Source organism: Ranitomeya variabilis, chromosome 1, assembly GCF_051348905.1.
Source record: "Ranitomeya variabilis isolate aRanVar5 chromosome 1, aRanVar5.hap1, whole genome shotgun sequence".
NCBI classification, from domain to species: domain Eukaryota; kingdom Metazoa; phylum Chordata; class Amphibia; order Anura; family Dendrobatidae; genus Ranitomeya; species Ranitomeya variabilis.
The window spans coordinates 887,106,212-887,119,298 of NC_135232.1; the positions used below are offsets into that span (position 1 = coordinate 887,106,212).

A 13,087-nucleotide genomic window follows, 5' to 3' on the forward strand; every position below is an offset into this window, starting at 1 on the left:
GGGGGCTGTGCTGTATTACATTCTATGGGGGCTGTGCTGTATTACATTCTATGGGGGCTGTGCTGTATTACATTCTATGGGGGCTGTGCTGTATTACATTCTATGGGGGCTGTGCTGCATTACATTCTATGGGGACTGTGCTGCATTAAATTCTATGGGGCTGTTCTGTATTACATTCTATGGGGCTGGCTGCATTACATTCTATGGGGGCTGTGCTGTATTACATTCTATGGGGGCTGTGCTGTATTACATTCTATGGGGGCTGTGCTGTATTACATTCTATGGGGGCTGTGCTGTATTACATTCTATGGGTGCTGTGCTGTATTACATTCTATGGGGCTGGCTGCATTACATTCTATGGGGGCTGTGCTGTATTACATTCTATGGGGGCTGTGCTGTATTACATTCTATGGGGCTGGCTGCATTACATTCTATGGGGGCTGTGCTGTATTACATTCTATGGGGCTGTGCTGTATTACATTCTATGGGGGCTGGCTGCATTACATTCTATCGGGGTTGTGCTGCATTACGTTCTATGGGGGCTGAGCTGTAATGCTGGATACAGCTGTAATTATATGTTATATAGTCGTGTTACACTCCCCTCACTTCTTGTAGCCTACAAGTGTACAAAGATATTATACAGTCACCATGCGACAAGTGGGCCTGTGTGACTTCAAATGCCAGGGCTGAATTTTAGTCCCAGTCCGGCCCTGGATGATAGTTGCTGAATTGGTGGGGTCTGACTATCGACACACCCACTGGTTGTCTGAATGGTTGTTTCGAACATGGTCATGTGTGTATGCCTGCCTGCTGAAGATTCATTCAAAGTCTACGGGACTAACAAAAATAGAAAAGTTCAGTGATCAGCCAGGTCTTTCAGTTCCATAAGATTACATACACAAGCAACATGACCACTGTTCTATTTAATGGGGATGCTAGTCCATATTTTAGCAACCAGTGAGGGTTATCATGTCTCATAACATGTAACTGGAGAAAAATATTGTGGATCTGTAAGCGAAATAGTACTTGTACTTTCAGTTCTCCATTACTCTAATGTGAGATTACAAACCAGTTATAAACACGGTGCAGTAATCTATCCATATTTTTACAAAATATTAAAAATCTATTCTCATGTAAGGCACCATATGCGATACTGACCTCTACGCCCAGCAGGGCTGCCCAGGTTAGTCCTCTCAGAAGGGGAGGAATGTCCACTCTAGCTTCCTTCCAAATTAGATTCTTCTTGTATGGGTAAGCCTGGAAAACAAGCACAAATGCTAAATATTAAAACTCTTCTAATTTAAAATCATACACCAGGTGAAATAAATGAAGATACTTGGTACTCACAGTAAAATCTCTTTTCTCTTAGTTTTCACAGGGGGACACAGAAACCATGGGATAATCTGCTGCCACCTGGAGGCTGATACTATAAGTACATTCTAAATTAAACTGGCTCCTCCCCAGCAGACTATACCTCGCCTGCTGGCCTAAAGCTTCCTCAGTTTACTGAGAAAACAGTAGTCGAAGAAAAAATATCTAAAGCATGAAAAGAAAATAATCTAATTACTCCCCAAGAAAAAACAATGTAAATGCACGCCCGACAGGGCACCTAAGGGTGGGTGGTGTGTTCCTCAATGAAGACTACAAGAAAGATTTTACGGTGAGCACCAAAAATCTTAATTTCTCGGTTGCTTTATTGGGGTACACAGAAACCATGGGATGTCCCTGTAGTGGGAATAAACAAAATATTAAACTGTTACCACAGAGTTTTCCACTCTTGCTCAAGCGTCACCTGAACAACTGCCACCTGCAGTATTCTCCTCCAAAGACTTGCGCTTGCAGAAGTAACGGTGTGGACCCTATAAAACTTAGAAAAGGTATGCCCCTATGACCACATAGCTTCCTTACATAGTTGCAGAGTTGATGCCTGATGAAGAACAGCCCAGGAAGCACTTACAGCCACACGGAGTGAGCTCTAACCATGAATGATGAAGCAGTGGCCTGGTCTTAGAAGCCCCAATAATGGCTGATCTAATGCAGAGAGCAGTGGTCACCCACCCTAGAGGGAGTCGGACGTCTGCCAGAGCCTACCGGGATGACCCACAAGACATCCAAACGGATCTGGGAGAGATAAGTTGAGTTGTACAGCTCTGACTAAGTCAGATTGTGTGCGAATCTCTCAGGAAGATGAGAGGTGAAAAACCTAAAGGATGGAGAGCCATCTAATTAAAATGAAAATAAGAGACTTTTGATAAGGTGAAAGGAGGGAGCCAAACCTCAAACTTCTGTCCCAGAGAAGGAGAGACTATATGAAGAACTTTCAATCAGGTATAATGCGAGAAAATGATTTTAACTGCAATCCACAGCAAAGTATATATGACGTTTCGGTCTACTGTAGACCTTCTTCAGACAAACAGATTGCCCAAAGAGTAGGTCACACAAACAGATGCTCATAACTTGTATGGCGTGCAGCGCGAGGTGATAGTGGAATCCCACTGCAGGTATAGCGCCTATGCAAGTAGGGTCTACAATACACCGAAACGTCATATATATTTTTGTGTGGATTGCAATTAAAATCACTTTCTCGCATTATACCTGGGTGCCAAGTTCTTTATATATTACTGATTGGGACTCTACTTGTGCACCTTCATTCAGGAGTGTCTTGTTGTACTATACCAGAGAAGAAGAGAGACAAGAGAGAGCCTAACCTAATGGAAGGGATCTCTAAAGAGGAGAAAAATCACTAGAAAGTCAAAATAGAGAGATCTCTATGACTAGCGCCAAGGGAGAGGACCGAAGGGCGACAGGATACAATAGAGGTCTCGCGGTTCCAGGGGGATAATAAGGTGGTCTTAAGTTCGCCCTGCCTGAACGGGTAGTAATGACCCATGGCCTACAAGTTAAATCTACTGAACCAGGATAATCAAGGCAGGAACCTGGCTCTTGGGAGTTTACCTTAGCTCAATAGACACCTGCATAAATTAAAAAAGGTGGATATTGCCAAACAAGCGCTGCTCATAGGCTCTCACCTATGAAAAAGGAGCTACATTACATGGCAGAAAAGTGACTTCTTCCCAAATCCTAGTCAGACAAACCTAATCTGAAAGGCCATGAGCCTACCGAACTGCAGACCAGACAGTCCTGCTGTTAAATTAGTTGACCAAAAATTTGTGGAGAAGGGGACAACCTTGGGAAAGGTCTGTATCAGTTGTCTCAAACTTGGCTGGGTATATGGGCCACAAATAGAAAAACTTTGAATTTGGGCGGCCACATTCTTTGCAGAACAAAGTGATACTTTTAGTGATACCATTTTTTTATATACATCTTTTCATCAGTTTTTTAAACATTTTTGGAGTGTTTATTTTTTTAAATGGCATTCATTGTATGGGTTATGGTCCAGTTTTATAGCTTGGGTCGTTATGGATGTGGCGATAACAAACGTGTACTTTTTTTGTTTACTTCAGTTTACATAGAAAACAGCATTTTTAGTGGCAAAATATTTATTGATGCATTATTTTGATTTTTTTTTACAATTTTATTTCCCCCAATTGGCCACATACAGTAATATTGTCTTACAGTTAGCACCATATAGTAATTCTGTCAAAAATCTTGTAGTAATGTGCCCCATCCTGGTCCCCATCTTATAGTAACACCCCATCCTGGTCTCATCTTATAGTAATGCCTCATCCTGGACCCCTTGTTATAGTAATGTTCTATCCTTGTCCCGTTCTTATAGTAATCCTGGTCCCTTTCTTATAGTAATGCCCCATCCTGGTTCTGACCTTACAGTAATGCTTCATCCTGGTCCCCTTCTTATAGTAATGCTTCATCCTGGTCCCGTCTTATAGTAATGCCCCATCCGGTCCCGTTCTTATAGTAATGTACCATCATGGTCCTTTACTTATAGTAACGCTCCATCCTGGTTCTGACCTTACAGTAATGCTTCATCCTGGTCCCCTTCTTATAGTAATGCTTCATCCTGGTCCCGTCTTATAGTAATGCCCCATCCCGGTCCCGTTCTTATAGTAATGTACCATCATGGTCCTTTACTTATAGTAACGCTCCATCCTGGTTCTCACCTTACAGCAATGCTCCATCTTGGTCTCATTCTTATAGTAATGCCGCATCCTGGTCCCCTTCTTATCGTAATGTCCCCTATTGTATCATTCTTCACATACAAATAAAAGAAAAAAATGCAGAATCTTCTCACCTATCCTTCGTTCCCTCGATGTATTTCTGCACCTGCGGCATGGAGGCACTGTAGACCCCTTGATGATCGCAGCCCGGTCCAAGGACTGCCATCTTCAGTGCTTTATGGACTGGGACGTGATCGTCAAGGGGTCTACAGTGCCTGTGGGACCCATGAATCTGCCTCAGGGGCAGCATGTGGCCCGCGTGTTTGAGAACCCTGGTCTAGATGCTGTGGGTGGTGCCTTGGGGCATATGACATGGGAGTTCTGGAATCAAACTGAGAATCCTAAGCCAAAACGCCATTCAAAATCTTCAGTTCAAGCTGAAGGAGAAAGAGAAAGAGAATCCTGCCCTACTAAGGACAGCCAAGATTCCTTTGGAATGTGGAAAAGCACAGACCAGCCAAACATCCTGGTGGTCCAGGCAACATATCAGAAGTCGATCATCTGAACGATATGCATTAACACCAAAAGGAGATGGACCTGACCAGCACCCCCATAGAAGGAGAAAAGATGTAAGGACTGCCAGTTCTCTCCAACCCAGACATCAAGAACTGTTGAATAGGAGTAGGATAAGGTGGAGACTGAGAGAAGTGAATAAGCAATGTTTTGAACGAACCGCATCAAAGGGAGGCTTCAATAGCGATTGAGTGCATCTAAAAAGTGCAGCCCTGCTCAGGAAGAATCAATCCTGGTGTATCCTAATCAATGGTCTCCTATTAACATAAGAAACCTAAATGGGTGTGAGCCACCTACATCCTATACAAACACAGAAAAATGATTTCCTGGGTAAGTAAGTAAACCCTGCTTCTAGAATAAGAGGAAATATTCCTACAAAAGGCTGGAATCAAAAATCAGGCCACATCCTTCAACGAAAAAGTTGGAGATGTGCTACCTGGATTGCTTAAGGGATGCACTAAGTTGAGAGATTTCTTCCTTAGACAAAATAAAGGCTGGCAGTTGAAGCACACAGAAGTTTTACAATTTTGTCAAATCGAAAGGTCTTTGTTGAAAAGTCTGACTGGCCTAGGACAAGATCTGAGACCTGTTGTTCACCGAAATTTGATTTCATCCATGCTGCACATAGCTTGAAATACACAGGCTACAAAATTAAACACCTAATGTGACAAACACACTTCACCATCATACACCGCATGTACCTTTGACAGCACGAAAAGGTGCCTCTTCCCCCACTCCGACCCAGGGGCTGACAACCGACGATCCGAGAGAGAGGAGGAGAGTGGAGGAGGGGATGGAAGGAGAGGACACCAAAAAAAAAAAAAAAAACACTAGGAGGTGCGCAAGACTAAAAGAATGGGAACCAAGTACCTGCTAGGACTGAGATGCCACAAAAGGAGATGCCACCACACCAAAAAACAGCCACTTTAAATCTGACACAACACAGGCTACTGCAAGGGACCTACTTAACTCCTTTGTCTTGAATGAGCTTCATCTTATTGCTAGGAGATGGGAACTCCGGATGCCATCTACCGCTCCATACAAACGTGCCATGCTACGGTGGCCAGGAGTCAATAGTGCAAAAGGACCTATCTCCCCAAATATCTGATCGCCGACTGCGTCAAGGTACTTGGTCCTAACAGAAAGGGGAATGAAGTATGCACATGCCATGGAATCACCGTATAAAAGAAGAAATTTATGTAAATCAGTAACAAAAACCAGAACAATACACAAAAAAATGCTAAAAACAATTAAAAAGGCCAATAGCCCAAACAGTTATGTACATAGGTCAAAGATTATAATGATCCTAACACCTGTCCTCAGTAGCCTAACAAATAATGATAACACACAATGTATCCATAGGTCATGTAAGCAGACAATAAATGTACAAAAACATCAATAATAATATGTAATTTACTAAGAATGTTCAATATGTGGCTGAATAAAAACACAATAGTCATCAACAAGGCACCTAAACAAACATATCATGCAAATAGAAGCCAAATTTAGGCCTGACAAACTTAATGAATGAAGGACCCTTGGACAAGGCAAAAGATAAGAATGAGGACTGGAGACCCTACAACTGTTGTGGCTTCCTCAGGGGTAAGGGTAAATGTGTATGCCACCTGGTGTCACTTTTATATGTGCACAAATCAAATTAAATAGGAAACATGTATAAAAAAAAGAGTTAGCAGTCAGAGGCAATAATGGAGACTGGGAGCAGCAGGTCGGCCTCCGGATCTCAGGCTTGTGCATGGGTAAATGCTGGATACCAGTGCATAAAGGACCAAATGCCCCAAATACCTGATCGCTAACTTCGTGAAGGTACATGGATACAAGCTGGACAGTACAAGCTGTACTCTACATCATTATGTAGAGCGAAACAGAGTGCACAAATACACCTTGTAACCCTGACAAATGATCTTCTGAGAACGGAAATACAAAAAGAGAGATGGTTAGTGCCTGACCTACAATGGCTAAGAATGGTCCGGACTCACACCCATGTTGCCTTCAACTGACACTACAAAAACCTAAGGCCAGAGGATAGCAGGCGTGGTATATAGTCTATTGGGGAGGAGCCAGTTTTCATTTAGGATGTAATTACAGCGTCAGCCTCCAGATGGCAGCAGGCTATTCCATGGTTTCTGTGTCCCCTAATGAAGCAGCTGGGAAAGATGGATAATGTTAATGATAGCTCACAAGAGCTATCTAACCTTCAGTTCTGTCACTTGTGCCATGTTTGATTCCCATTGGTAGGCTATGCTGATACTAGTGTTCCATAACTAGACTATCACCATAGCAATACAGATATGCCATTCATCGCCTACACAGAATAGGTGATAGATGTCTGATTTATCAGCCCCTAATGTCTGAGACATCAGCTGCTCTCCGATTTCCTCTTGATTTGCCAGAGGCGAGGCCAGTGACCCCAGATTGGGCGCATGGCTGATGTATCATACCAACTGCACAAGGGCCCGGGAACACGAGTGCCGACAACGCTGGAACGGCACCGGCACGGGAGGGGAGTATAAGCCTTTTTATTTTATCAGGCCAAGCGTGGGGTATGACAAGGGGCTGTCCAAGTAGTGGATACTGTAACATCCGAGATGTGTAAATGTGGACATTTCTGCATGTGGCACTCATGCACAATACTGAATTATTTGAGTTGTTTTGAATTTTTGATTTCCATTTTTTCATCATTTGCATATCATTATTATGCCTATGCATCCTGTGAATTTCATAAATCAATGACTTTTCCTTCTTGGTGTTGCAATGTCAATATTGAGGAATAAACTAAGGTAGTGACCGTGAAAAACAGGAATATTGCCATCGTCCTCTGTGGTTAATAACATGGAATAATAAATTGCATTCGGGAAGAGGAGGAAATCTAGATAATGATTTAGAACACCCCTGACTCCGATCTGGAACGGTGTAAGCCTGCTCAGACCAATACATACAATGAGAGAACTTACTTTCAGCAGCCGATCAAATAAGACAATCCGGTTGAGCTGATATTCGGTGTCCCTCTCGCGGATGATCAGGGGCAGGGTGGATGTGGAGAGCTCGCTGTTACTGCTGGAATGAGGAACGTTGGCCTGGCTGAGGAGTGATTAGAGAGACGAGACCAAATTACCAGCCTGTTACTTACACATCGCGCCCCATCTGCCGCTGACAGCTTGTGTCTCGCTGCCGCCCCTGCCATGCCCCGGCCGTGTCTGTGCGCCTCACCCTCTGGGGAGTCATTAATAAATAAAGATGATCAGCGTGATATTACAATGTCACTGTTAACATTCTGCGCTGCCAGTTATCGACATGCCGCCGAAGCATCGGTGCCATAAACGCAGGGCTAATATGATGAGCTGTGTGCTTAACCAAAACCCGCAGGAATAACGCAACTGTACAAAAATACTGAGCGCAGAAGGTGATGAATGAAAGCACTGGACGGCACATAAGACTAGATTCACATTGGCTATCTGCAACCATTACAGGGACGAAGCTGTACTCACTCGTCTCCTAGGAGGGGATAATAAGCTTCCCCCGGCACATCTTTCAATCTCTAAAAAGTAGAGTGAGATAACACAGAGCTATGTATTATTCAAGGCAAAAAAAAACAATATATTAATCCAGCAAATGATGTGATGCCCCATCTCCTCAATCCAAGCTCAGCAATAGTTGCACATGGGGTATGAAACTGACTTTCTGATGCTAAAATTAAAGGGGGTTTATGAAATTTGCTAAATAGCAGGCAATGTGATAACATACTAAAATAACCATAACTGACCTTTCAATTCACATTACTGCTGCAGCCAAACACTGGGCTCCAGTCATATTTTATACAAGCCAGCAGACCGCAGAGGCTGGTGACTGGCTGCAGTGGTCAGGTGAATGACTAGTTGTAAGACTGGCTAGGACCACTGAAGCAGTGGCGCTGGAATGAAGGGAGGTCACCAAGGTGATTCACAGAGGTTGTTTGCAAATCTATTAAGCATTCAAGATCCAGGAGCCGATTCATCAAGATTGAGATTTTGTAGTAGTTGTGAAAAAAGTTTGAGACTTTTGGAATAGTTTTTCGTCACTTTTCTAGCACAAACTGATGAATCGGACCCCTAGCATGCATGACTGTCACGTTACATATGAAAAGACTAATCATTTGTCCTTGTGGTGGAGAAGGATCTGGCAGTACTTCTGGAATAAATGGAGAACACATTTCTCCAAGAGAATCTCAGACTGCTGCCATTTTCCCACACCACCACATAGATATGTTTTAGTCAACTACAACAGAAATGTACAGCCAGCTTCCAGGGAATGAGAGCAAATGTTTCTGGCACATGCATTAGAATTACGGAGACAGCATTTATGGAAAATTGCCATTGGGTGCAGGGGTCTGGCACATCCATGTGCAGCAAAAACCTGAGAAAATGTGCGTTAGCTGGAGGTAGCCACAGACATATGCAGATCCATTCTTACATTTCTAAGCTGGCACAGAGATAAAGTCACTGTTGTGTCATCAAGGAGGGAGCTTCTGTCTCTTCCCTGGCCAAAGCTTTCTCCATCTTCTAATAACAGGCTATATAAAGAAAAGAAATATCTATAAGAAAAAAATGTTCATATCGCAGTAGATGTCCGTGAATGACTTAAACCAAACCAAACAAACCTTCATCCCGGTTACAATGGAGCGGCAGGGCACATGCTCGACCACCGCACCATTCATTCCCTATGGGGTTGCTGAGCACAGCGCTTGGCTTTGTCCGGCAGCTCCAAGGAGAATGAGTGGTTGTGACCAGGATTCCTTGTCGGGGAATGTAGCCTATGGTAATGGAAGAATCAATGCAGGTAACTTTATCTAGTTAAACAGAAACCAATGTGAATTATTACGTATAAGTTGGATACCTGGACACCACATCTCCAGTGGAGAGGTTGGAGTGTCCAGGACTCGACTCTTATTTCTTATTTTATTATTTATTATTCTCTTCATTTTGTTTCTATTTTCTTTCACTTACTTGCGAAAGTTTAAAATTCCCTGATCTGCCAATCGGTGCGGGTCCTTGCTCTAAGACACACACTGATCAGTAAGTTATTACCTATTCTGTGGGTAGCTTATAGCTTGTTTTCTCTGGACAATCCCCCTAGGTTTTCAATTATATGTAGTAAGACAAAGAGTTCTGTCCTGATGACAGATTCCATCTCAGATTATTATCACTACTTATTTTTAAAGCAGCACTATGTGAAAAGAGTTACATACATATAATACAAGTGCAGTACACAAACTAATAGTGACGGACTGGTACAGAAGAGGAGAGGACCCTGCCCTCACAAGTTTACAGGGTAATGGGGAAAGAGACGCGAAACGCGCGTAGGGGCAGTGGCACCATCATTTGGGCATTAGTAAGGTATATTTATACTTGATTTGAACTTTACTGTTTGTGCAATATGTCTGTGTATTAGTACGGGCCAGCGATACAGTTATGGGATTTGGGCATGCTATATGGCATAACTGATTCAATATAGTCTGATGCACTCATAGTGCCCTCCTCCTGGCTTTACTATAAATGTATTGATACGTTGCACTATTTAATTATGGTTACATTAATGTGATAGTACTGCCAACCCTATGGTGATGCCACTTTTGTCTTTTTGGCTCATTATAAGCGCTATTGGCAACTTTCTAAATGGTTACAGGTTTTAATGGACTAATAAAGGTTTTTTCTAGTGTTGTTCAAAATACGCATTTGTCTAAATGTTTACATGAATTTTGTGTAGAACAGTTTTGTACATCATCCAACTTGGATACAATAATTGTCTATGAGGGTCAATCTGTAAGAAACGTGATGGACCGCACTACTGCCTATTAGTGTGGCCGAGCCTGCTCACCTGCGTTGGGAATGTGACCGCCGGATCCCGGGTGCTTCAGCCCAAAACACATGCCAATGAATCCAATGAAGAAACAGAAAGGCAGCACTCACCGATCCTTCTGAGACAGGTATCTTTATTTGTGCATGATAAAAATCTTCACGGTCGGGAGTACAGATGTAAAGAGTGCGGCAAGCCTGACGACGGCCGTTTCGCGCCCACCTGGCGCATCTACGGGTCAGTGAATCAGCGCTCGCCATGCCGGGGGAAGTAGGCGCACGGAGGCAAACCGCCCCCCTACCGCCGACTCCTCCCACCACACCAACACGCCCCCTTCACGAACAAAACACATAAAATACAAAGTTAAAAAACAACTGTGCATACAAATCGCTTAAACTTACTAGATCAACCTATTTTTATGGTAATTATAATAATTCCATTATCATGGTACACTTTTATTTTTACTAATATACAACTCCCTGGGTTAATGATCATATCAACTAGAGCTTCTCATGTTATGGCTCCACCCCAAGGAGAACAATGGATCTACACCTCTTTTGACATCTTACCCCTATAAATTTTTTTTTAATAATTTCCCCATCAACAATAAAACTAAGCTGATTTTTGGGTTATACTATATCAAAACCACACGTATGGCAATATGGATCTCTTCTTATAAAAAAAATGGACATGTCGACTCGATCATTAAAACCTAAGGGGCCCATAGCTCTTGTATCCATAATCCATCTAGCTTCCTTTTTTAATAACAAATTATGCAGGTCCCCTCCCCTAGGTTGCAAAGTCACTCTCTCGACCCCTGCAAATCTCATGACATTTGGATCTCCTCCATGGGTATCATGGATATGGGTAATCAATCTGGGCACCCCTTTCCCTGAGGCTATTGATTTGAAATGTTCTCGAAACCGCACATATAGGCAACGTATGGTCTTGCCTATGTAGAACTGCCCACATGGACAGTACAATACATATACTACGTACTTAGTCTTACAGGACATGAACTGATTTACTGTATGTTTGATGTGGCCTATATTGAGAACTTGTCCTGTAATATGATATTGACAATATAGGCATTGTCCGCACCTATGGTTACCCTTCGGTGCACTTTGTTCTAACCAAATATTTTTTCTATCTGTAGATATCCGATTGCGAACCAATATGTCCCTTAATCTTGTACCTCGTTTGTTAGATATTAATGGACCTATATCAACTATTTCCGCTAGATCTCTATCTTTCTTCAACAGATGCCAGTTTTTTCTAATAGCTGCCCTTATATGATGGTCCATAGGACCATATTGGAAACAAAACATAAATCTTTTGTCTGTAGATTTTCCAACTTCCCGTTCTGCACTACTTACGCAGATTCTTTCTTTGGCTTCCCGCAATATTTTTCGTGGGTAGCCTCTTCTTTGTAATCTCTGGCACAATTCCTCTGACTGAAGTTCAACCCCTTCTTGTGTACTGTTAGCTCTTTGTACTCGAAGGAGTTGACTATATGGCAATGACTGTTTTGTGTGGAGTGGATCATAGCTGTTGTAATGTAGCATTGAATTTGATGCTATTGGTTTCCGATACAGGGTGGTACATAGTATTTCCTCTTTTACCTCTACGGTCACGTCTAAAAAGTTAAGTCGTGAACCCCCAAATTCAGAAGTGAACTTCAGTCAGAAGAATTGTGCCAGAGATTACAAAGAAGAGGCTACCCACGAAAAATATTGCGGGAAGCCAAAGAAAGAATCTGCGTAAGTAGTGCAGAACGGGAAGTTGAAAAATCTACAGACAAAAGATTTACGTTTTGTTTCCAATATGGTCCTATGGACCATCATATAGGGGCAGCTATTAGAAAAAACTGGCATCTGTTGAAGATAGAGATCTAGCGGAAATAGTTGATAGAGGTCCATTAATATCTAACAAACGAGGTACAAGATTAAGGGACATATTGGTTCGCAATCGGATATCTACAGATAGATATATTTGGTTAGAACAAAGTGCACCGAAGGGTAACCATAGGTGCGGACAATGCCTATATTGTCAATATCATATTACAGGACAAGTTCTCAATATAGGCCACATCAAACATACAGTAAATCAGTTCATATCCTGTAAGACTAAGTACGTAGTATATGTATTGTACTGTCCATGTGGGCGGTTCTACATAGGCAAGACCATACGTTGCCTATATGTGCGGTTTCGAGAACATTTCAAATCAATAGCCTCAGGGAAAGGGGTGCCCAGATTGATTACCCATATCCATGATACCCATGGAGGAGATCCAAATGTCATGAGATTTGCAGGGGTCGAGAGAGTGACTTTGCAACCTAGGGGAGGGGACCTGCATAATTTGTTATTAAAAAAGGAAGCTAGATGGATTATGGATACAAGAGCTATGGGCCCCTTAGGTTTTAATGATCGAGTCGACATGTCCATTTTTTTATAAGAAGAGAGCCATATTGCCATACGTGTGGTTTTGATATAGTATAACCCAAAAATCAGCTTAGTTTTATTGTTGATGGGGAAATTATTAAAAAAAATTTATAGGGGTAAGATGTCAAAAGAGGTGTAGATCCATT

At 42.4% G+C, this 13,087-nt stretch overlaps 1 protein-coding gene across 1 annotated transcript in view; it reads right to left on the reverse strand.

The window, feature by feature from the left end:
* The window catches only part of TBCK (TBC1 domain containing kinase), a 481,012-nt gene that overhangs the window by 241,609 nt on the left and 226,316 nt on the right, over positions 1-13,087 (reverse strand). Inside the window, exons 12-15 of the mRNA XM_077278374.1 lie at positions 9,117-9,216; positions 8,156-8,205; positions 7,622-7,748; positions 1,159-1,257 (exon numbers count right to left, since the gene is read on the reverse strand). Of these exons, the coding sequence (XP_077134489.1) occupies positions 1,159-1,257; positions 7,622-7,748; positions 8,156-8,205; positions 9,117-9,216 (376 nt within the window). The remainder of the gene's footprint in view (positions 1-1,158; positions 1,258-7,621; positions 7,749-8,155; positions 8,206-9,116; positions 9,217-13,087) is intronic.